Source organism: Terrapene carolina, unplaced genomic scaffold (assembly GCF_002925995.2).
Source record: "Terrapene carolina triunguis isolate 2854851 unplaced genomic scaffold, T_m_triunguis-2.0 Scaffold26, whole genome shotgun sequence".
Classification (NCBI taxonomy): domain Eukaryota; kingdom Metazoa; phylum Chordata; order Testudines; family Emydidae; genus Terrapene; species Terrapene triunguis.
In genome coordinates, this window is record NW_020664377.1 from 2198252 (window position 1) to 2224828 (window position 26577).

General features: G+C 39.5%; 1 protein-coding gene across 6 annotated transcripts in view; it reads right to left on the reverse strand.

The window, feature by feature from the left end:
• Nucleotides 1–331: 331 nt before the first annotated feature.
• The window catches only part of LOC113406346 (peripheral plasma membrane protein CASK), a 406853-nt gene continuing 380607 nt past the window's right edge, over nucleotides 332–26577 (reverse strand). For all 6 annotated transcript variants that reach the window (XM_026650702.2, XM_026650698.2, XM_026650696.2 and 3 more), the window contains 7 exons: nucleotides 21443–21639; nucleotides 20356–20471; nucleotides 14445–14525; nucleotides 14255–14335; nucleotides 9965–10167; nucleotides 7620–7703; nucleotides 332–713 (listed from right to left, as the gene is read on the reverse strand). In XM_026650702.2, coding sequence (XP_026506487.1) covers nucleotides 537–713; nucleotides 7620–7703; nucleotides 9965–10167; nucleotides 14255–14335; nucleotides 14445–14525; nucleotides 20356–20471; nucleotides 21443–21639 — 939 coding nt within the window. In that variant the 3' untranslated portion in view covers nucleotides 332–536. The remainder of the gene's footprint in view (nucleotides 714–7619; nucleotides 7704–9964; nucleotides 10168–14254; nucleotides 14336–14444; nucleotides 14526–20355; nucleotides 20472–21442; nucleotides 21640–26577) is intronic.

The window sequence follows — 26577 nt, forward strand, 5'->3', positions numbered from 1 at the left end:
AAAAAAGCAAAGAAAGGCCTTTAAAATTTATGAATTTGTTTTGCAATCATTAGACTAATTATTTCAAATAAATAAAGGAAAGCAAGGTATCCCAATCCATAAAATCAGACTCTAAATAGAATGTAGTGTTCCACCCCCAAGTTAAGGTAACAGAATCATTTATTATTATTATTAAAATAGATTATAGAAAGCAGCATCTATTTTGTGCAGTTTTTAGGGGCCTTTGAAATAATAAGCTATGATTTCCAAAAATATAACATTCCAAAGGATTGAATAATACATATATTGAAACATATATTTTATTAAAGTTTAGGAGAACTGATTAAAAAAAGATACTGTCTCTTTAAATTAGTGTTTAATTTTTTTTCTCCTCCTATCTATTAGGACATGACAATAATTATAAATTTAGGTCACACTACATCTAGGTAGTCTCTAGGGGCCAAGATCTGTTGACACAAGGTCAATAACAAAGAGGTTTTCCATGTATGAGGTGGTTCCCAGTATTGATAAAATTCTTCAGTTATCTGGTGAAAGGCCTAATAGACCCAGGAGACTGGAACCCACTGTGATGCTGTACAAACAAGCTCAATGGCTTCCTCCAGATGCCTGATTGTTTCATCAATTTCATTGTTGATAATTGTTAGATCAAAGTAGTGTGCATATGTTCTCTGTAAGATCTCAGATTCCTTTTGCAGGCGCTGAAGAGATTCATCCTGCACAATGATTGGAAAAGAAAGCAAGAGAGATAAATTAGATTCTTTTGTTCAGTTTTCTGTTTGTTGGTTACAGAGAAGGAAACAGCAAAAATAAAACCAAATTTAAGGATTCATGAATGACTTATGCCCTCTACATAATGTCAAATTCCATGCATGTTACAAGGAAGAAACTAACTTGCTTCTCCCTCGTAACTTTACACAAAATCACAATTCTCAACAGAGGTTACTCAAGACACATCAGGACACTTATCTAATTTGTGGGAAGGGTTAAACAGACAGGGGATAAGCATGAGGATTTAAAAAAAATAGAAGTAAGAACCAGTACAAACATGGAAAGAGTGCCAGTTCATGAATGAAAACATACCCAGTTCACAAATACAAGCTGTTTGGCATCTATCCAGACATCGATACTGGAAACATGACAGGATGTGTTTTCAAGTATCAGCTGTTTTCAGACAATTTCTGTAATATCTATTACTACTCAGCATCAGTCTTCGAGTTTCACTTCCTTTTATTTTAATAAATATTTACTGTGGACAGTCTAAGGAAATTCTCACTCTATTGCTTTCTAATTTCTCTTTTACTATAACCCTCTTCTAACATCTTATGGTCTATCTGAGACTATTCTAATTCCAGACTATACTGGTGCAATTCAAGCCCACCAAAAATAGCTGCACCAGTTTCATCACCTCCAACTCTTCTGGGAGTTGTGTCGGGAACCTGCCCTAAATTGAGACCAGGTTATCATATATGGCCTTTGGAATCATATTTTGTGGGTGCTCCTGCCACGCTCCTCCAAGGCCAGCACTGCTCACATTCTGGGATTCATTGATTGAGTCTGGGCTTCCAAATGGAGCAGGGTTGCAGGAGGCTTGTGGCATGGATGACTCACGCCCCCCCTCACCCTGGGGGGCCTGCTGCCTCAGTTCTGTGGTGAGAATGAATGATGGGAGTTTAAACTCTCTTCTCACAATTCCCTCAGGATACCAGAAGATCAGCTGAAATTTCCCACAAGCCATTGCTTCTAGGAACTGTGGGATAGGTACCCAGGAGTCAGTGCAAATGAAATGTCATCGCACAGTGCAATATGGAAATGGGGCAAAAGTACTCCCAAAACAATATGGCCAGTATGGGCACACTGCAGTGTTAGTACCTACCCTGGTGTTATCCCACCAGTTCAATTAGCAATGGTTCAGTTCTCTAGGGTACCAATAGATGCAGCCCAGCACTCCAGTGCTATAAAACACAGAGCAGCATTGAGTGGTCTTATTACTTGAAATTATTTGGGCCACAAAATTTGATTTCCATAGTCTTTATATTAAGAGGTCAACTGGGTTCCCTTTCCTCAACTGACCAAGTATCTGGGATTGCACTGAATAAAAAAAAAAGATGTGGAAGCTGTGCCTTTTGGGGCATCTGAAAATCAGCATTCAGTGGGAGGAAACTGGGATGAGGCACTTTTCCTTTCCTATACCATGAAACTAACCATTTCTTTGAGTACAGTTCTAGATCCTGATTGAATCGCTTCAGAAAAGCAGCAGCTCCTAACAACTGTACAGTCCCCACTAGTCAACAGAAGGTGACTCACTCTCTCCATATTTGAACACTACATTCAAACATAAATGTAGCCAAGTGCTCCTCACACAGACGTATACAGGGAATGTCCTTTTAGGGAGTATTATGCACCCAAACAAGCACATGTGAAAAACAATATGTGCAGATTTGTCCTATGCTATTCTCAAGTCAATTACTGATAAATAGAGACCTTAGGTTGTGCTAAATACACCACTGGGACACCTACAATAATGCAGCAACCATGGCAAAATCCTCAGCTCTCGTCAATTATCAGAGCTCAACTGACTTCAACAGAGCTTCAATGATTTCTACCAGCTGAGCATTTGACGCCTTTGTGTTTAAATTAATCTACAAAGTGAAAAATTATATTTGTATAAGTGCTACATTTTTAGCACTTTCAAGATACCTAATTAAAAGGTACATTTTATGTCTGTAACCCCAATGTTTTAAAAATACACAGTACTGGACACTGTATATTTCAAATGAGTATAAACCTGAAGCCATTGGACTAATACTGTATGTTATAATATAAAAGGTTTTAGAACTCGGGACACAAATGTAGGTTTTCACAATCAGTTTCATGCCAGTATCAGTAATACTCAGTAAATGTATGGATATAAACTTTTTAATCTACACTATTTTATAATGGTAAATTAGCAGAGAAAATAGAAATCTGCAGGGAATCTGTAAAACATGTGGGTATTTCCTTTAAAAAAAGGAAGACAGGAAAAGAATGAGAAGAGTTGTTCTCAAATCTTTACTTCTACTTGGCTCTGGTCCTAGATTTTGCAAAAACAAAGAGGGTATTTCAAAAATATCTATTAGATTATAGCATTTAACTGTCACTGTTGCTCCTATGTAATATTTTATAGACAACTAAGGAGATTGCATTTTGGGAGACCTACACTACTTACCCTCATGGAAATGCAAAATGTTACTTTTACCTACTCCTAGGGGAATTCTGCGCCAAAAAATAAAAAATTCTGCAGCCAAAAATAAAAAATTCTATGCATGATATAAAATTCTGAAAAATTCTGCATATTTTATTTGTCAAAATAACGCAATATAATCACTCTGGTTTCAATTATTTTGGTAATTTATTTCAACGACAATATAATGGATGGAGAATTGGAGTGGGGAGCATTGGAGGAAATCCCCAATCCCCCATGCCTAACAGTAATGTAACTAGGTTTGACCCTTTATTTCTAGTTATTAGTCAACAAATATATGCAGACATATGCTCAGTGTTACATCCTAGGCAACTGAACAGCAATTGAGGGCTGGGGAATCAAACTCACAATTTATATTGACTACTGACCATCTCCAGAAAGGTCAGTAGCAAACAGTTCATGGAGCCCATTCCGATAGGAATTTTTTTCAGTCCAAAAATTTAGACCAGTTCTAATCACTAAAGCACCCGAAGCATTTATAAGCCGATACTGTCCTTTACACCACTCTGGCAATGTAAAGGAGCCTTAAAACATTTACACCTGTTTTATACTCCTGAGGGAATTCACAAAGAGAATGGGAACAATTCACTAAGTAGGCAGGCTGCTACATTCTGCTCTGCCTGAGGGGACAGAGCCTGTCCCACACCTACCTCCTCAGAAACACCCCGAAGCCCTGCTCCTCCATGCCAAGCATGCTACAATAGCAAGCGAGAGGGACAGAGTGTCTCTCTCCCTCTCACACACACGACTCTGCAACCCCCACCCTCCCTTGGGTGGTGATTTACATCTCTACTGGCTGCTCCGGGTGCCCGAACCAACCTGCCTGCACTGCCGGAGAGGGGCGGATGACTGCTTTTGTGGCTTCCCTTTGCTTCCCCATCAGAAGTCATTTTTCTGTGGGGAAGCAAAGAAATCTTCAGGGGACATGAATTCTGCGCATGCGCAGTGATGCAGAATTGCCAGAGGAGTATTTTTACTATTGTCCTCAAGAATGTAGGATACGTCTTTTACTTTATTGAATTAAGGATTGGCCTGAGCTGCAAAGTTCTGAAGTGGGTCCAAACTTCCTCAAAGTTTGGGGAGGAGGAGCCAGATCAAGGTTTCTTGTTTGGTCCCACCTCTAATTTGAATATACGACAGAATTATCACCTATCTGCATATTCCAAATTTACAGCATTATTTGTGCACATGTCCTTTAAAAAAACCTGAATATCAGAATGCAAGATATATATCTAGCCACACTGGATAACAGCTTTGGCTAAATGTTTCTGGTAAGTTGATTAGCAGTTAAAGGATTTATGTCACTTAGCATGTAAGTGGCCATAATCAGGCTTCAAAGCTAACATCCCATTAAGACCTCTCTTTACATTGTGAAGGTTAGCTTGGCAACCAGAAGGGATATCATTTTTTGTTTTAAAATTAAAATGTTAAAACTAGAGATGTGCTAGGACATTTGAAATCTCTAAAATTTGTATTTTCAATTGTGCCAGGCAGTAAGACATTTCAGGCCATGCATTTCTGGGGATTATTACATGTTTTGTGGTTGAAGATATCAAGCACTTGGTTTGTGCCTCATAAAACCACAAGAACCATCCAATATTTACCCAGAAAGGCACTGTATTTTGTGTCTTTACTCTCAGTTACAGTGGGATCCCTGTAAACTGGAGATACTGTACATGCATTCTACAGTCGGTTAACATGGCTCAACTGTGCATTGCAGGATAAGGCTGTTTGAACCGTGTCAACCACAAAGTCATAATGTGCATTTCCTAGAGTAGGAATAAAAGTCTCTGTGCTCACTTGTTTTTGAGGCTATCCTTTTAACTTTTTTCTTTTTGCCAATGAATAATCCTTCCATTTGAATGAGCTTTAGCACAGATGTCTAGGTCTTTATTACTTTATACTTTTATTCTAACGGCAAAAGTAATGTTGAGTGGGAATAAGGATGTCTACAATCTAAATCTATTAAAATAATCAGAATTGCATCTTATCAGGTCCTAGCTGGTACTTACAGGCAATTTTCTGCACCATTTTGGCAGCTATATAAAATGAATAAGAGTGCAGGAAAATGAAAAGAAAGGCAAAGATGATAATTCAAGAAAAAACATAAGGAAAAAAGACAGTCATTTACAGATGTTTGCGCGTCAGGTGTTTGTAAAAATGAAACAAAGCAGGATAAAAAGGTCAAAAGGGCTATTCTTTATGCAAATGAATCTTTTGTAAAAGAAAAAAATGAATGGGAAATATGAAGTATGCACACGAAAACCGAGTCTGGTAAGACACATCATACCACAGTTTCTGTATATATTCCATTCCCTCTCAAATAGCACAATAGATCCAGGTGAGTAGGACCCCAGATTGCATTAATGTCCACTGTTATTATTTATTTTTTAAAGTGAGTGTTAGTGGTTCACAGACAGTGACAGTTTTAGCAAGTATTCAAAACATTAAAGCATGGCTCTGACTTTGCAATGGAGTCCACTTGGATGAATTTTTATGCCACACAGATCGAATTGCAGGATCTGGGCCATAAAAAGTAAACAAAACTTAAAAGGAAATACAGCACAAGAGCATAATAATGAGACTAAATATTTGAACCCTAACCTTTCTTGGTTTAACTCCCCTATGTCTTCCATCTCAATGAGGGGAAAAAAGCCCAATCTTGCACATGCCCACACTGTAGCTCAGTACATCCCAAACCAGCAATGTGCTTTCTCATATTAACCCTCCCAGTTCTCTCCCATCTCACATTCTACAACATGAACTTCTGAATGGTTAAAAGAAAAGTACCACTGGTATTTCAGAGTAGGAGATTTGAAACACCACACTGGAGCAATCAGATAATTCTGTAATAACTTTGGGCCAAAAGACACATGGATTTTTTTAAAAAAAGGCAAAAATAGTACTGAAGATCTTCAGGGGCTTTTGTGCATTTACAATGAGTTGTACAATAGCTCCAGGTAAAATAATCAGAAAAGTTGCATAACAATCCAGGACTGATTCTCATGCTCTTGAGCTGTTTTTTTTAAAAACAGTTATGCAATCTGCTGTGCAAAATAATATCTACCATTACAAGTGACTAAGATGCAGCATTTTAATATTTGCTCATATAAATTTACAGTAAATGATAACATCAGCAATGTTTCAGAGGAATGATCACTACATCATTTTAACATAGCCGAAATCAGAATGCTCTGAGACATCTTCATTTCTGGGTTTGGGAAACTTAACAGTTAAAACAAAGTATCAGAGGGGTAGCCATGTTAGTCTCTATCCACAAAAACAACAAGGAGTCCAGTGGCACCTTGAAGACTAACAGATTTATTTGGGCATAAATCTGTTAGTCTTTACGGTGCCACCGGACTCCTCATTACTTAAAACAAAGCCATTTGTCTTTCACTTTTTTTCCATAATTTTCCTGCCATTTTACTAATTATTTATGGTATTTGTGTTTGACCATGTTTATCCTTTCTGGCCCATCATTTATCTGCAAGAATCTGTAGTGAAGTCCTAATTCTAATTGTGTTATCACACACATTATGTCTGGGGAAGCAGACTGTTGCTACAAACACAGGATTATCACTTCCCTGCAGGATCAAAGAGATGGAAGAGGGATTTGCTAAGAGAGAATGTTCTTATTAAGATACAAATACAATTAACACCTTACTAGAGCAAAAAAAAAGGAAGGAGCTGGTTATAAATGTTTTGTTTGTTGTGGTTTGAGCTAAATCCTGAGGTCTTTATTTACATAAACTCTCTTTGAACATGAACACTTAATTTCTCACCAGCAGGTATCCATTCCAGTTTCACAGTTCCAAGTATCACAATGTTATTTGAATGTAATAAGCAAGTTTCTGGTACATTGCTTTGGGATTTCTTTGCTCAAAGATGAAACTTAGTAGCAGCTTCCTCCTTCTACTTGGGGAGGAAAGAGTAAAGTAGATTGAACGATTCAGAAACTGGAAATTCTTGGACAGCTGACCAATTAGCTGGCTCAATGGCCACAGCAAGGATTTTGGAAACAATCCTTTTAGGTAGGGAGGAAATAAAACTGAACAATATATTTTAAAAGGATATCAAATGATCAATACTGATCTATATATCAGCTGATGTTAAAGTTGTCATGTGAAGAGCTAAGACTACTATGAAGTGCTTCCCTAGTAGTGACAGTGCATGGATCCTTGCAGCTCAAGTTTATATTTAAACGTAGGAAAAATCATTTGTTATTCAGTAAGATCATCTCAATCTTAACTTCAGTGGTGTTCTGACCCCACTATAAAAGACAACTGGTCAGTTAAAATGTTGATCTTATTCACATACTGAATCATCCATAGAATTGTGTCTTCTGATAAAAACATTTACCTGTAATAAGCCTTACCTCATTAATGCCTGGGGTAATCGTAGGCGCAGCAATAAAAACAACAAAAGGGGCAAACTCTGCAGTTCTCAGGACCTTCAGTGCCTATGTAAAAAACATTATATACTTGAGAAGAGGAACAAATCAATCAACAGGATACAAGTTTAAATACACAAACAGAGGGAAGAACTTACAAGACTTTAGATCAGTTTTAAAATATAATCAAGAAATATTAAGAATTAAGACCCTGATCCTGGTAAGACTTACAAATGTGCTTAAGCTTACAGTCACATTTACTCCACTAAGTCTTTGCAAGATTGGGGCCCAAACTGTAAGTTCATCATAAAGAACTGCCAGGGTAAGCATCCAAGATTTCATATGCAGGGTATTTTTCCTACAGAAAAAACTAAAAATCAGTTTATATTTAAGCTAAAGAATTTGCATTAGCCAGAAAAACTTTTGCTATGGTTATTCTCAATGGGTCAAAATGTAAATTGTACTTTATAGTAAATGCTGACTAAAATATAAGAAAACATTTTCTGGTTGAGAATATTGTTCAACCTACAGATAAACTTATTTTTATTTTTGCTGAAGCAAAAATGTTCTGATGTGGAAACTATGAAGCTTTCAAAGTGTGAGGGTACTGAACATACTAATAATTCAATAATCAAACTGAGACCAATGGCTCTGCTAGAGAGGCCACAAGCTACCTCTATGCAGAAGGGTAAATGTAAAGACAATGGTTATGCTTAACCTGACTCAAACAGCAATGATTTATGAGTGACAGATAGTTCCACAAATGAGGCCCTACTACAGGGAGTCCCTCCTCCTGGCCTGTTCCAGACTGAAACTTGGGGTAGGTAGCAAGCAAACATAACCTAGCTGATCTCAACTGTCTGGGCAGAACGTAGAGTGAAAGACACTTCTATTCCACTCCAAAGCAGTACAAAGTGGCCCTTTGTTTTTTAAACCAGCCTGACAGCCAGCTGAGTTGATGTCCCTCTCTACTGCTTGAAATCCACCTTCAGGTATAATCAGGTATGCATTGTTTCTACAGAAAAAAGAGGTCACCCTGCAAACATGGGTACATGAGTCAGGGAAGCTCACAGAATGGAGGATGCCTGAACCTGGAATACAGAAACAGGGTAATTAACTAGAACTGGGCTCATGGACAAGTACTACTATGACTCTAACGAATTAGGTGAGCTGCATTATACAATGTAGTCAGATATCTTATTTTTGTTCTGAAAAAGTCTCCACTTAGGTGAAACAAAGTTCATCAACTGCACTGTCCAGAACCAAATCTGTGATCTCATGAATCCAGCCACAAAAGAAGAGAAGAGCCAGTGTAGAGAAAACAGACAACATTGGTCACAACTAGTTAATTTTGCTCACAGGGGGATGAGCCCTGCAAACCAAAGCAGTAACTGGTGAAAAAGAATGCAGACAGTTCATAACCCAGGAAAAATAACGGTCTGGCTTGTTGTCTTCTGGGCTCAGCTACTCCTATTTTTAATTGGTTCCTGCAAGTTATTTCAGGACTGGTCTCTTGTTTCCCCATGTCCTTTAACCTGCTTGAATATGAATTCAAAGGCACTACAGCTAAAAATAAAACATACAAATACTCGGCCATCAACAGAAATTCATATCAACGTGGGGGGTTCCAAAGGAAATTAGTCAAAATGTTCCACTTAGGATTTTATATCAAGATTGCAACACTGTGAATAAAGTATTCATATTCTTTGAGTTCGTGAATTTACCTACTCACTGATGCTATTATAACACAAAGACATTAATAAATATAGCTGTAGCCATTCTATAGGCAACACCTTCCTATGGCATCAGTGATTGACTGAGAATGCTATTTCTGGGATTGCTGACCTAGTAATAGCAGGGAAGTAGGGGGCAATCAGGACAATGCAGAACAAAATTCCCTCCTGTGTGTGGTATCAAAGTGAAATCTAGGGCTGACCATATTAATGCATTACAGCTGGCCAGCACAGACAATCAGCTGCTTCAATGGACAGCTAAGTACAGTGAACAACAATGTAACAATAATTTCCCTTATTATATTAAAGTGTGCAATAAGCAGATTTTCATAGCAGTACTGGTCCCTTGCCAAGACAAATGGTGAGCTCATTTCTACTTCTTACTTTTACCCTAACAATCAGTAGAAAATGATTTCATACACTGAAGTTCCTGTGTGGAACCATTGCCCCACATACTAAAAACCTTTCACATTAAATGTATGATGAGCTATATGTCTTAAATTCTATGGTCAAAAAATGACTGGTGACAGAATGTAACAAAATAAAATTCAGGTGTCTCTGATAAGTTTTGCATTTTTATGTATTTCCAATAAGTACCTGAGGCTCTACATCAAGTATTGCAATTAGTCCCTGCTCATGGATCTTCCGTATTGTTTCCAGTTTTGTCCCGTACATTGCGTCCTCATGGCTGCCATATTCCAAATATTCATTGTTGGATATATCCTGCATCATTTGCTCATGCGATACAAAGTAATAATTCTTTCCATTTTCTTCATCTTTCTTGGGAGGTCTGGTTGTGTCTGAAATGTCAAGGAACGCAAAAGGACACAATTTAAATGTGGATTTTTTGTTGGCCTATTAATAGTTATTCATGTAACAATCCATTCCCAAACTGTTCTAAATCTTGATTATTTTTTACATATTTTCAAAGTTTTATTCACTTGCTCGACAAAGGCTTACGTTAACCATCAATTATTATTTAAATGATTCTTTTAAACTTCAAAGGTGCAGGGAGAGGGGCATAAGGTGTGTGTGTCTCTGTCCCGTTTCTGTATAATTGCTAGCAGAGAATGGTGTTTAGTTTGGTGGAAGACACTTGTAACTCAATTGACTCTGGAACTTGTATCACGACTATGCGTAGGCTTCAAGCACAGGGAAGAGAAAGGGGTTTTGAAATCCTCCAAGCCTTCCTTCTCCCTTGGTGAACAAACCCTCCTGATAGACACTTGCATATTCAACCCCCAGTGACTCTTGTCTGCCTTCAACTCCCTCCTCAAACCTTGATAAATTCTGCAAGAAGAGGTCTCCAGTGCACTCCTTCCTGCCTCTCCTGTCTCAATCTAATCTTGGGCTTCAAGGCATCATTCTGACTCTCCACCTCTAAGGCCTTGGCTCCATCCTCCCAAAATTCCCTCACCACCTCTCATCCTCTCCCTCTTCCTCTCTCTTCAACCTTGTATCCACTGGTACTATAGGCGGAGCTGATAGTATCAACGATAGTTAAGGTTGCCCAACACTTCCCATTATAACACTCTTTTTTTTTTTTTTTCACAACCATTTAGTTCAGAAGCTCTCGTAGCTCCATACTTTGGAACAGGGACATGAAATTTGGCGGGGGTGGGGAGTGTCACCCTAATGTCAGGGATGTGTCTTTTGGTGTATTCAAGACAATTCACCCAAATATGGTCAAGTTAGAAGCATCACAGTTAACACCTTTCTTCCGAGCCTGTGTGAAGAGTTTGGTAGCTAGATTCCCCACTGAGCTTGCTCTAGCACAGGGCTGTAGAGTCTGTGCAGAACTTTCACTGCAATTGCTTCTCTCAGCTGCCAGGGGCTGTTGGGCAAAGGAATGTGGGAAGAGGAGAGTGATGCTGGTAAACCAGGTGCCAGCAATTGCAAAGGCTGTAGGTGTCAACTGAGCACTGAAATTCACAACTGGAAACCAGATCAGCTCACCCATATGTCAATATTGTTCAAAGTAGGTGTTAGACTTGTAAAGATGTCCGTAAGTTGCTAAATACATTACTCTAACTTATAATGGCTGTATACCATGCTATAAAGTAATATGCAAGTTTTGCTTTATAATTGTAAAAATGCCCGCTCTGAACTTGTGAACCTAGGCAGGAAGAGTGGTTCCTCTGCCCATCAAGGACTATCAAAACTAATTGGGACAGTGTAGGACAAAAACTTTGTTGATTGCCCAATCCACCCATGAAGTTATGTGCAGGAGCAATCATACCAGTGGTTTGAACTCTGGGGGAAGGGCATATAAAGACGCTTACAAGAAGAAATAGCTCTCTCTCTCTGCCGTTTGGACTCTCACAATGGCTGGAGCTAAGAAGTAAAAGCAGAGATCCCCAGGGTCAACCTGGGTTAGCCCTAAAAGACGTTCAGTGGAAAGATTACAACAACTCTGTCACCTTTCAGAACCACAGATTGTAACTCATTTGTGCTTATATGTTGCCTGCTTTAACCTGTAAATATCTCTCCCGTTTCTTTTTCCCAGTTAATAAATCCTTAGTTAGTTTACTCTAAGATTGGCTACCAGTCATAGAATCATAAAATATCAGGGTTGGAAGGGACCTCAGGAGGTCATCTAGTCCAACCCCCTGCTCAAAGCAGGATCAATTCCCAACTAAATCATCCCAGCCAGGGCTTTGTCAAGCCGGGCCTTAAAAACCTGCAAGGAAGGAGACTCCACCACCTCCCTAGGTAACGCATTCCAGTGCTTCACCACCCTCCTAGTGAAATAGTGTTTCCTAATATCCAACCTAGACCTCCCTCACTGCAACTTGAGACCATTGCTCCTTGTTCTGTCATCTGCCACCATTGAGAACAGCCGAGTTCCATCCTCGTTGGAACCCCCCTTCAGGTAGTTGTAGGCTGCTATCAAATCCCTCCTCATTCTTCTCTTCTGGAGACTAAACAATCCCAGTTCCCTCAGCCTCTCCTCATAAGTCATGCACTCCAGACCCCTAATCATTTTTGTTGCCCTCCGCTGGACTCTTTCCAATTTTTCCACATCCTTCTTGTAGTGTGGGGCCCAAAACTGGACACAGTACTCCAGATGAGGCCTCACCAATGTCGAATAAGTGTTGTCTTTGGTGTGAGATCTAAGGTGCAAATTGATCTGGGGATAAGTGACTGGTCTCTTGGGACTGGGAACAACCTGAATATGTTGTGTTTTTTGATGTAAGTGACCATTTATCACTAACTCCAACTTGCCTGGGTGGCAAGATAGACCGGAGTGCCCAAGAGTGACCCAAGGGTAAGACTTTTACAGTGATCCACAAGCTCACATTTGTTACTGGGTTGGTGAAATCTAATTACAGAACATACCACCAGTTGGGGTGTCTGTCCTGCTTTTTGACAGTCTGCCCTGAGGCTGGCACTCATGGCTGTGAACCACTCCAGACAGCGTGACAGAGGGATTTTTAGGAGTCATAAGCATATACTGTACATAGTAGTTTAAACCATGACCATGGATCAATTTGCCAGAGAAAGAGAGTGTGTGTGTGAATATATATAGAAAAGGAGGGGACCTGGGATAGAGGCCTGAATGACATCAGCATGACTGCAGTACAGAGAAAGAGGAGCTGCCCGGGGGGAGGCTTATTGAATAATCGGAGAATTACAAGCACACATACAGAATCTCAAAAGCCACAGGTGGAGAGTGAGTGGTAGGAGAGGAATTAATTGACTGTTGAAAGCAGCAGGGAGAGAGAGAAGCCCTGTAAAATTGGCAATGAGAGGGTCAGTCATTGGTGACCTTAGTAAAAATGGCTTCAGTGAAAAGGAGAGGGTGGGAGCCATAATGGAGGGGTTGTAAGAGGGAGTTTAGTGGGGAAGCAGTTGAAGCAACCAGCACAACCAAGGAGTTTGTGTGCAAAGAAGAACTCTTCTAAAACCCCTATGATTTTTCTGCATCCACCAGCACAGAGAGGTTTTAAAAATTAACACCGAGGGCTACATTAACTGTAAAAACAATGAACTTCCCGTAACTACAACTCATCTAACCTTAATTATAAAACAAAAAGCTAACAAGGTATAAATCTGTCTAGGTTCTTATGCCATAACCATCACTGTCGTGTCTGAGCCCCCGTGAAGGGGATCTGTTGGATTCTGTGAGTGGAACTGGGGACAGCTAGCTGGGGGAGGGGTTTATGCCCCTGGTCTCAGAATGCTGAATCTGAAGAATAAATGTGTGCTCCCCAGTTGTAAACTACACTGCAGAGGGTTCTGTGGCTCCTGTGGCAGGGCATGCAAATCCTATAGTGGCAGCGAGGTCACGAAGGAGAATCAGGGATTTTGGTAACAATTTATTTGCAAACAGTAAAATGAACTGCACTTTGCTCTTATCCTCATCTCTGGATAATTCTACGGGAACTTAAAGTAACAGACCTCAAGGCTGTATGTAGAGTAATGTAAAACAGTGAAATAAGGTAAATGTATAAAATGTTTAATCGAAGTCCAATTTACATTTCTTTTCACGGGAATTTTGTGACCTTGAGACCTTCTCCTGTTTTGACTGATCCAGACACATAAAACTAAATGCTTAAAAGATAATATATGTGAATAAAGTGACTGTTAGGTTTAAACCTTAAAATACCAAACATTTGGGGTAAGGATGCCTCAATAAAAACATAAGTTTTATGTGAATAGTATGAAAATGTTCCAAATGAAAGGGATGCTGTATATATTTAGGTGCAAGAATTGATGGTATTTTTCATACCACACCCTCCTTCTCCCCTCCAGTATTATGATTCAACCACCCTTAACTTTACGTAAGCTTTAACAGAGTACAATTACACATGCAATAATTAACTGGGCATATCATCATATAAATAATGCATATAATTTTGTGACACATTTAACATAGCTACTTACGTGGAATAGGGTATGCAAATCTGTCTGGGTGTTTCGTGATGAGTGTATTTTTTATGTGTCTTCTTCCCACACCATGTGCACCTAATCCACAACACAAAGAGGAAATTTATATTCACCACCATTAAGAGATTCAAAACATACTGTTAAAATTACTGTTCTGTTTAGAATGATAAGGTATACTCAAAATTACCTAGTAAGACTAGTGTTTTCCTTTTGAATGCTGGCAGTTTTACTACTTCTTCATATGTGACGAGATCTAATTGATCAAATACTAAAACGTAACACAAAATAGAAAGATAAGAGAAAAACGTATATGAAGTGAGTTAAGAAACAGATTTTCATTTATGCCAAACTGAAATTTTAGTAACCATATTAAATGTGCATTCCAAAACCACATTTCTAAAAAATGTAAACTGACAATACTGAAATATATTTTAATTAGACATTTTATGGTTGCAAGTTTAATAAAAACATTCATTTTTAAGACCACAAAAATGGTTAAAAATGTAATAACATTCAAACCTATTGAAAGGCTCGGAACAGCTTGCATGTCATTTCATGCAGTATTCAGCAGATAATGAGTTAAAATGGCATGCCATCACATTTTTTGCATGCCTAGGAAATTAGCAGTACTAAATAAAGTATACAGACAGTGACCAACATGAATACAATATGAGAACATCTATTTACACTAAAGGTAGAGGCTACTTTTAGTAATCGTGTTTTATCAGAGAGTTATGAGAAATACGTAAGCAAGTAGCTTGAATTCATGTTTTATGGTTTTCTCTTTAAACAACTACCATGTTAATTATAAGTAGAGTTCTCTTCAAACACGTGCTATTTTTATTCACATGCTTTTAAAACTTTTGACACTGAATGAAGATTTGCAACAAAAAGTGATGACATTTCTGCACAAGAAAGAACCTCTACCATAATGAGGGCATATTTATATAAAAAAAAATAAATCTCATTTTAGTAAAATCTTAATTTAACTGCAATATATATTTTCTGCAGTGCCTATCTGATCATTGTCAATTGCCAAGGTACAGTATGTGCATCAAATCAAGTTTTCTCCATTAAAATAAGCCTGTTCCTCCTTATGGCCAATAACAGAATGTTTGTGGTAACAAAATCATTTCAGTAAAATTCTAATGAAGGAATGAGGCAGGAGGCTGCTAATTATAAAGAATGCTTTAATTTAGAGATAAAGATTGTGGCAATCAGTAATTATGAAAAAGAAGGGGGATCCATTCTAACAAGAATTACCAATATTACAAGCCTGGTCTAAAAAAGGAAGGAAGGAAAGAAGCCTACTATATTATGGCTTTAATTAATCCCAGTAGTCATTGCAGTAATGTAGTTTGCAATTCAGATCCATTTAATGTACTTAGAAACCTTTGTACAACTACTTCAACACACTGTTGGTCACACTATAAACCGGTCAGTTTAGTTATTTAAGACTTCTTAACTTAGAAAATATACGGATTTGCAAACTTGTTAGTCTGTCAGAAAACATTCTGAATTCAATTTAAAGAAAAATATCTCCCTCAATGTTTCTCCAAATATTAAAATGTACTTTTAGAGGAAGGTTCTGGCTATATTTTTGTTCACTCCAAGAACCTACAAAGATGAAGTACACCTCTGCTGTAACTTGAATTCATTTAAATTAGCTAATGAGTTTATTCAAGATTAGAAAGAGCTGTGTATCTATTTTGTGCTAACCAGCTCTGCCACTTTAACTATCTAACCCTCAAATAACTCATCCCATTGGAAAAAAAATCTAGCCTTTATTCTTCCTGAACTGAAATACATATCAGCGACAAACACCACAAACAAACAACAAAAATGGTGCATATTAATGTCTTAACCACAAACTAGCAGCATGGAGAAGATATGCTTTGGTCTAAACGGGATTACCTAATGACTGTAGGGTTTCCATACACAAGTGGAAAATGATTTTTTGTACACAAGATATGAGGAATACAAGGACACATTTAAAAACAACTTCTAATGTTTCTGTGCAACTAGCTAATAAAGAAAAGGAGTTATTGAAAGGAAACAGTAAGAAGCAAATAAAGAGGCATTGTCACTTGACAGGTTACTTACATGCACAGAGGCCATTGGGAGTAAGACAGCATGAAAAATGTACAGGGGTCATTGAGATATGGCTTGTAATATATTAGTAAAATAAAAAGTATATGCACAAAATAAACTTTCCCATGCAATATTCTAAACACAAGGCAAATAAATAACATTAAGAAATGGTAAACGCATTTTATAAAAGCTTGGCAGTATTCTAATAGTCATTATTTTATGCATACTGTGAAACATAACTTAAATCTGAGGAATGATATTTTACAAAGTCCTGCAATAGCATTTCTGCAAAATAATAATAATAATAATAATAATTTTTTTTCAAATACATTTAAATATCACTACAATGTATCTTACAACACACCTGAAAATGGTAAGTGAATCTAATAAAGCCAAACTATTAAGTAATGTTAACTTTGGTTGATTTAAAACAGACTTTTGAAAGATCTGGCATGTTACTGTACACTGTTTGAGGACTTGGCCCAAGACTTGAGAACTGATTAGGGACAAAAGTGAGGTGTGACCGCAATTATCTTTGCAGCAAAGGAGAAAATTCTGGCTTTTTGACTATAATAAGCAATTACAATATTTTCTCCATGGCTTCATAAATTGTTTGATCTGCAAAGCAATCTGGTGACAAGCACCACTGATATCCTGACAAATCACACCAAAATTGAAGCTATTTCCCTAAAATATTTAGCAAACCATAGATTTTTAGTTGCCTGCAAGGCTGTTTTACCAACTACATTCCAGCACCTCCATAAAATAGTAGCACGGGAAAATACTCAGAATGGGTCTATTGCTTAAGACTTAAAAAAAAATTTGTATGTTAAAATTTTCCTGTGAATGCTCCTACAGCAAAGAGGAGCAAATTCTACCTTTGGATGCTTTTGTGTGACTCCTTCTATGGAGTTTGAATTAGATTCCTCAAATTCAAACTAACTCTGCTGTTTTTTGTTCCTAGTAAGATCCAAAACAAGAAAGGACCTATTTTCCAGTTCCGGGGCAGATGTTGCTAAAATCTTGTGAGAACAGCCAGTTTGTGACATCATGACTCAAAATGGTGGAAATCTCCAAACAACAGATGATCTTGTAAAATTTCTACCTTTTGAGATGAGAAATCTCACAGGATCATGACTGCCATTTGGGGCCCAAATCTTATAAGAACTGCTCATAAGATTTTGGCAACCACACATCCAAACCCTAATTGTTCATTAGCCCCACACTATAACCGTATCTTGTTATGAAGATGAACAATGTATCCTTGGCCTATTGATACTCGGAGGATATGAGCAGGAACAAACTATTATAGCTCTACTCATTTTCACAAGGTTATATACAGCTCAGGAAATCAATCTAATTATGTACAAGAAAAAGAATATTGTAATATTTGAGGATAGCTCTATTCAGTACCGCATTTACCAAACTTAATTATGTCTTATAGGTGTAGTATTATTTTAGTTAACTTCTTGCTGCCCTGCAATCTCCTGCATTAGATAATTAATTCCTCTAAATCAAAGACACTAAGACTGAATTAAGATTTTCCAAACAGACCCTATTTAGAACCCACAGTCCAATTAGCCTGTTGTTTCTGAGTATATGTACCAAATGGTACTATGTCAAGGATACCATTTTTTTTTACCTGTGTTTGTTATCATGATCTTCTATTTTTATTTATAAATTTTGTGAGAAATATAGTGCTCTTGGACAGGGCCGGCTCTAGGTTTTTTGCTGCCCCAAGCAAACAAATTTTTGGCTGCCACCCACCCCAGCCCTGGGCTCTCACCCCCTCCCCCCACCAGTGCCCTCCCCCACCCACACCCCCTGCCTCCCCCCCACCAGTGCTGACTCTGCCCACTCCCCCCCTCGCCTCTAACCAGTCCAGCGCTGGCAGGGTCAGGGTAAGCAGTGGGGCTCCCAGGCCGCGCCTCAGCCCAGGGTCCCTCCAGCCAGGGCTCCTGCCTCCAGGACCGGCCGGGACCTGGGAGGGCAGAGCCGGGGACCGCGCCGGCAGGGGGCTGAGGAGCCGGGGCAGGGTAGCCCCAGAGGGAGCGGAGCCCCAGAGAGCGGGACGCGGGCCCCACGGCAGCGCCCCACCCTCTATGGCCCCGCTGCTGCTGCTGCTCCTGGCCGCCCTGCCGCAGTCTCTGGGCGGCTCGGGCCGCTGCGCTCAGCCCCGGCTGCGGCGCTTGGGGGAGGCCGCCCTTTGGCACCTGCAGGTGGCTCTGTGTACCCACAGGGCGGCCCCCAGCCCGAGTGTCCCCCGCTCGGAGCCTGTCCGGCCCAGCCACAAGGTCCGGGGCTGCTCCCCCGCGGCGTGAACCACAGCGGCCCCAGGGCGCCCCCAGCGCACAACGCGCTGCTGCTGCCAGGGCCGGCTCTAGGCTTTTGCCGCCCCAAGCAAAAAAAAAAGATGGCCGGAATGCCAACCCTGAAAATGTGCCACCACGTGCTTGGTTTGCTGGTGCATAGAGCCGGTCCTGCTCTTGGAGGTGAGAGGCTAACAGCATTGGCCGTAGGTAGGAGTAATACAGGCAAGCACTATGCAAGCCAGCACACCTCAATTGTAACCTGAAATATCCCTGCTATATCAAGTCACCAGAAAAGTCTGGCATGTATTCCTCATTCTCTGTAGTTTTCTTATTAATTTCTGTAAGATGGTTGCAACACTATTTTAATTAAATGCAAATATTAAAACAGTAAGAGTAACTCAAACCAATAAGAGAAATGAAATTAAAAGATTTTCAAACCTGTATTCCTCTTGTCTTTTAATGCTTAGATACAGTACAGCAAGGGTTTCGGAGCAAGTGAGTGATTTTATATTTAGTACCATATGTTCTACTGGAGGGCCAGTAGGACATCAGCTGTACTGACATGGCAATTGACATTACATTGTTACTAATCTTTTGAGAAAACTGAAAGCTTCCACTGACACTGTAATGGGCTTTTTCTGCTTTGGACACCAGAGGGTCACGACTGGAAAAGCTCAGTTAATGCAATACCTAAAGACACTTCACTATAAAATGTTGGATATATGTATCCTGTGGTTCTGATAAAATCCTTATAGCTCAAACGACAAGAGTATCATAATGTATTACCATAATAGTTTTCAACATAAATAAAAATGCAGTAAAAACAGGTTAAACATATTGACTATTTTAATTTTTTTTTTAATAGCAAGATATGTCAAATCCACATAAAGAACTATTGGCTCTATCCAACTCCCATTGAAGTTAATGAGAGATTTGCGGGATCAGGCCCTATGAGTCTGCCAAATTTCAGTTTTCAAAATTTTTCAGAGTCTACCGAAACACTTCATTTTTTTTAGCATTCTAGGTAGAATACAGTCCTCAGAACTCAGTCAACTGCAGGCATTAGGGGAATAACTCCAAGAGTTTGTCTAATTTCATCCAAATGCAATCAAGGTTATATATGTTTAAAGCTGAATCTACAGTATAACTTGAGAACATAGCAGAAGTTATATGTTATTCTATTGGAAGTTCAACTGTGAAACCACACTTTGTAACTTCATAGTGCCATTTATTCTTCTTTCAGCTGTAAAGCTGAAAGAAAACACCCTTTTGCAAATCATGTTTTAATTTACATAATCTATATTGACAAGAACGTCTGGATGCTGCTGCAGAGTCCTCTGTAGGCAAGAAGTATAGTATGGTATAAAACACTTTATACAGACTACTCAAGTTTTATCTTGTTGGCTTCCACAGTTCCTTGAAATACTGAAACCAGAGCAGTACAATACTACTGTCGGATATGTTATGGTGAATTTATCATGTTGCAGATTGCTTGGATTTGATCTTATTGGTTAAACTATACGTTTAAATACTGGACAGAGGATCAGTATAGAACTGCTGGTATAGTTACAGCTTTACTTAACTTTTCCTATAGAACTCACTAGGTTCATGGCAGTGCCAGCTGGCCAACAACAAACGAGGTTTGGCTGGCAAAGCAATTTTTAACCCAGTCTCAAAGACCCTTGCTTCTCATACCTGCATTGTGCTTTGCCAAGTATTTGTCTTTGTACTGCTTCTTTTTCTTTCCAAACCAAGTACAGCTGGCCTGCTGCTCCTGTTTGGTCTTCTCCATGGCAATACAAGCTACTCGCCTGGCACGTGAAGGGGAAGAAATAACTAATTAGCTTGTTGTTACGGACAACCTAGTACAGGATCCATCGTTCACTGAAGTATTAACTCTGCTATTATAAACATATATTTAAAAGGACATGTGATACTTCAAAAAGAAGGCTGTAATTTAATGTACGGGTGTACAACAAGACTTCTTAAAACTTTCTTTTATTAAAGATGTTCAATTAGAGATATGAATATTAATACATGTATTTTACAGGTGCATTACTATAAGGACTGTTCCTAGAGCTCACAGCCCACGAGAAAGAGGGGACTAAGATGGCTTTAAACCACATTTGTGTTCCCTGATGCTAGGCTGCTTTAGGGTCTGGAGAGGCCCCTGGCATAATTTAGACAGGAGTGAAGACCTGGGTAAGTTACAGCAGTCTCCTGGGGCTGCCCTATAGGCTGCAGTGCCAGCCAAAATCTCCACACTGATGCATGTTGCACCACCACTGAGACATACCCCTCCCAACCCAGCATGCCCTCTATATCAGTGGTTCTCAACCAGGGGTACATGTATCCCTGGGGGTACGCAAAGGTCTTCCCGGGGGTACATCAACTCAGCTAGATATTTGTCTAGTTTTACACCCAGCTACATAAAAAGCACTAGTGAATTCAGTACAAACTAAAATTTCATACAGACAATGGCTTGTTTACACTGCTCTATATACCATACACTGACATGTAAGCACAATATGTATATTCCAATTGATTTATTTTATAAGTATATGGTAAAAATGAGAGAGTAAGCAATTTGTCAGTAACAGTGTGCTGTGACACTTGTGTGTTTTTATGTATGATTTTGTAAGCACGTAGTTTTTAAGTGAAGTGATACTCGGGGTACGCAAGACAAATCAGACTCCTGACAGGTCACAGGAGTCTGGGAAGGTGGAGAGCACTGCTCTATACCCGGGTAAATTCATTTGTACAGAAAACCAAAAAAACATACCATTCTTGAAGCTCAGGAGAAGGAATGAGACCTGCAGTACCATTTTTGGAGTTCTCCAGTTTACCCTGCCACCAGTTATGATCATCTTTGCTAATGATCTGGATAATGTCTCCAACTCTAAATCTGATGCCAGCTTCTTTGCAGGGGATGAGGTCATCCTTTGCTGGATCATATTCAAATTGTGCTCTTACATATATCTATAAAACAGGAGTTTGTAAAAGACATTGCCATATTACCACTCATTGGTAGTAAGTATAGTAGATGAAAATTTGATCGGCACATCTAGCTACCACACACTGTATGCTTACAAGCAGAGGAAGAAACAATGATGAAAGCATAAGTGACAGTTGAAAACAATGGAGACAATGTGATGTTATCTGTGATACTTGTGACTTCTACATATTGTAAAGTCTAAGAGTAACAGCAAATGTTCTCATTCTGTGTGGACTCTTATCTACAAATCTTTAATATAGACTGTTGGGGTTACTGAAAATTTTAAAAAAATCTAAATCTGCATATTATTAGCAGTGATCTAAAATTACAGGTTGAAGGTTAGTACATTTCATAGCTTGAACTGTACTTTACCTTCAACTAAAGCTATGTAACACATTTTCAAGTTGGATGATATTTTAATGATAAGAAGTATTACTATATAATTATCAGTACTCCTTTAGACTAAATCAAATTCTCACGAGACATAATAAAAAACCCAGTATAGTACCTATTAAATATATTTGCTTGGATGGACTCTAGGTAATCTCTGTATAGTTTAAATTAGTGCAAATCCATTCGCAGTTGTATATACACTCATAGGTGCCAATGATAGGCAATTGCAGTTCTTTCAGTACCGGTTTCTTACTTTGTGTGTCATCCTAGAACAATGGTAATAAAATGAATAGTCTGAAAGGGGTATGCTTTCAGGAGCACAAACAGCAGAAATGAAGTTTTTAACTGTTCTGTTTTAAATAATATAATAAGGCTTTGCATTTATTTAGTGCCATGAATCAGAGGATCTCAAAGGTGTTAAATGTCCTGACCAAGGTCACACAAAACATCTGTGACAGAACTGAGAATAGAAAACAGATATCCTAACTTCCAGAGTTACGTTAGTGTTACAAGATCAAATGTGATGGTTTGGGAAATCTGTCAACGTACACCTTTATGAATTCTGATTGATTTTATGAACTCTATGTATAACTAACCCTCAACATGGATTGAATCAGCTACTTGTTGACAGGGACCATGTCATGCACCCTGACAAGAAAGACAATGAATATGCTAAAGAGACTGGCTAAGCAAAGGAAACTGGTGATCTCAGGTTGCCTGCAGTGGGGGGCTGGAGCAATAGAATCCCCAGGAGAAAGGCAGAACAAAGGAAGAGGTATTAGAAGTTGCTGTTAAAGAGACACATGTTCTCTCAGCTAGGGAGAACCTTTTGACTGCCGTAAGTAATTGTCATAAGACAGAGAGAAAAAACCTGAAGGCTGAGCAGGGAGAAAGGAGCATCTTAAGACCCTGAAAGGATTGACCAAATCCCTAAAGGATTCTTGGAGTGGTGAGAAAACCGGAGAGAGGGCTTTTGCATGTAAGACCTGGTCCACACTACCCCCCCACTTCGGACTAAGGTACGTTAATAACGTAGCTGAATTCGAAGTACCTTAGTCCGAACTTATCGCGGGTCCAGACGCGGCAGGAAGGCTCCCCCGTTGATGCCGCGTACTCCTCTCGCTGAGTTGGAGTACCGGCGTCGACGGCGAGCACTTCTGGGATCGATCCTAGAACATCGATTGCCTGCCGTCGGACCCGGAGGTAAGTGTAGACGTACCCTTTGGTTTGCTGTGGTTTGAAAGAAGTGTATTCTCTCATAGCAGCAGCTGCTGCCACATTCCAGGCCTTTCATCAGTGGTCTCTGTGGGGAAGCTGGGACATCAAGCTTATTATAAAGCTGTAGATCTACAGGATTATGATTATGTCAACTGTATCGTATGGCAGTGAAACATGGGCACCGAGGAAGGCTGAAGAGTGGTGATTGATGTTTTTACTTCTGGTTGTCTTCAACAGCTGGTCCCTATTAAATGGCAGGACAATTTTAGCAATGAGGATATTCGTGGCTGAACCCCACAACCACCTCCATCAGCACTGGTTTAATTTTGGCAGCTTTCTTGGTATGGACATATTATTAGGATGGAAGACCAATGAATTATGAAGTGTTTACACTAAGGAATGCCGCTACATGGCTAACAATTATGTGGTTGTTAAACGTTTCAATGGCATGACAAGATTGCCAGTGATGGACACAGATGCAACATCCAGATGGATCATCTTAAGGACCTAGCTAGAGATCAGTCTGGTTGACACTCAGTGTGTAAGGAGGCTATGTCCCTTTGGGATTTGTAATGGTGGTGGTGATGATTTGTTATTTGTGTAACTGTCACATGTTCCTGAAGGGTTAAACTAAACCAGAGAACCCATGAGGATAGGGCTCTGGAAAAGATAATGGGGAGACCTGGGTACAGAACTGGTCTAGAGACCTAGGGCAGTGGGGTCCCACTTCTGACAAGGGGTACTAGACAGGGAGACTGTATCCCCAGAGAGAGCCTGAGAGGCTAGAGACAGTGCTTGGATGCTGCTCTGCCTCAGAGGGCTTAGAAACATGCAGGATCCAGAAATTGGATCCAAACACAGCAGCCTGGTGAATGTTCAACAGGGGACGCTCTACCAGTCTGTGACACCACCCTTCCCCTCATTTAAAATGTGATTATAGTCAGAAAAGTGACTGTAAAAACAGCACTGTGGAATTTTATGTTTATTGGCATATGTTTAATGTGCTTGGTTTGCTTGCCAGTAAGATATTTTTCCCTAACTGGCAGCCTTGAAGACTCAACCTGGGATCTTTATGGCTCTTGCAGACTCACTAATAAGAAAAATTCTGCATTTGGAACTTAGTTAACAATTCTGTTGGTCCTATATAACCCAGAAAAGGATATAGCTCACTCTGCGATAGCTCTATTGGTTCTGCAGTACAAAGAAGTTAATAGGTATTATTGGTCAGAAATGTAAGCAGATATGTCTCTGAATACACACAGTAAGGAGGAGCTGTTTGTACAGAGACACTTTCCTGACCACAATTTGCTCTGTTTGCTTTAAATCATATGTATTTTAAATAAATGATTGTAAGACAGAGCAATACACTTTACTTACATTTATAAACATTTATCCACCTTACTTCCTTTCAAATTCAGCTCCAATAAAGCTCTAACAGTTTATTAGCACCTGGATGCTGAGGATTATGGCACTACAGAACTAACCCAATTCTTCTTCTCAACACTGTTCCTACCATATGCTTGGCTGCAATCTTAATATCGTCAGTCACTGGCCTTCATACCTGAAATATATTTTGTCTATTTAAAATGATAGCACCTGATGACAGGTGCCAGAGTAGAAGGCCTGATTTTCAATATTTTAAAATCTTATCTTCACTTTGCCATTGACTCTGTGTGACCTTGGGCAAGTCACTACCCTCTTTCCTCAACAGACATCTGTAAAATGGGGATTTAAGAACACTTTCATTGCTTTTACTAATTTGTTTTTTGTGATTTGATCATTATTGCAGTCACCTTTGCATTTCCCCCTCTCTGGTACAAACAGGCTAGAATAGTGATCAATATTTTGTACCACTACAAGTTCCTACTTTCTTTTCCCTCTTACTTCCAGTATGATTCTTCCCTGTGCACTATGTCTCCATTCAGAGGCTGCTGTGGCCCTTTATGGAAAAGTTTGGACTTCTTTAAATATATCTTAGGAGTCCTACAAAAACCTAGAATGGGTCCATCTCCCTTCTGGGCCCACAGTGAAGGAAAGAACTGGCTGGGCAACATTCTGATTCAGGTGAAAAGGAACACTGGGAAGGAAACTGGAACAACTACAGCTGGTAGATTAGAACAAGGTAGGAGGGAAACCAGGAAAGAATAGATGATTCTGCCACTGTCCTGGCCAAACTGATGGACACTAAGAAAAATACTTTAAGGGAAGGAAAGCAAAAGTCAGCTGAATACAGAGTCTTAAAGGGTGTTTCACAGAGCATTTGTACGACTAGACTCAGGCTGCCTGGGACCTCTAGAGACAAAAGGAAACTGCAGGACTTCAAAAACAGGAAACAAAAGAAGAGTAACCCATTGCTCGAACAGGTCTCCCTGCTGACTGAGCCTGATAAAAAAGACCTTTACAGAATCTGTTCAGCCTGGAATTCCTTGAATTTCATGGTTGTAAGGATATTCCCATATAAATTATTCCCAAGTCTTTGCATTGCTAGAGCGAGGGGATGAATCTCTAGTTCAGATTCAGAGGAAGTTTTCCCTTCTTCAGAGGCAGACCGTGGAAAGGTTGGGCCTGCAAGAAGTCACTGATGAAGATGGATCTGGGGCCTCTTGTGCAACATGGTGGTATGGCAGCTGAAACAAAGAAAAAGTTCCTTGAAACTGCAGAGGAGAATCATTAGGAAGCATTTGCAGAACCCTTAAAGGGGTTTCTTGGAATCTTCTTGGGAGGGAAATGTCCTGCTTTGGCCTGTGAAACTATGTAAGACTGTTCTAGTTCAGGCCAAGAACATAAGGCTAAGAAGGGACTGAAAAATCCCTTGAGCTCCTTATGTTAAAAAAAATAATTAATTAATGGAGGGCCTCCTGGCTCTTCCTGCTCTTCTGACCCAAGATGCACTTCTGAGAGAGAACCTGCACCAACGGGTGAGCGCCTTTTCCCTCTCTCCTGATGGTGAAGGATGGTTTCACATGTCACCTGGCTCCAATGCAGCCAGGGCCCTCTGCTCCCTCTACCTGCGCAAAAGCAAGGGCTGCTCTTAGTAGGTTAGATTCTGCCATACTTACTCACTCGGAGTACTGCATTGCTCCATAAATAGCCAAGAAAGGTCCTATCCAAAGAGCCTAAAAGCAGAATCTGGCCCAAAGAAGACACCTGTCACTGAGGACAAAGTGCTGCTGGAGCCATGCAAACATTACAGTGTGTATTTCAAATAGATGCATGCACATAATACACAAACTCAGGTATATATATATATATATATATATATAGTATAATATAATATAATATAATATAATATAATATAATATAATATAATA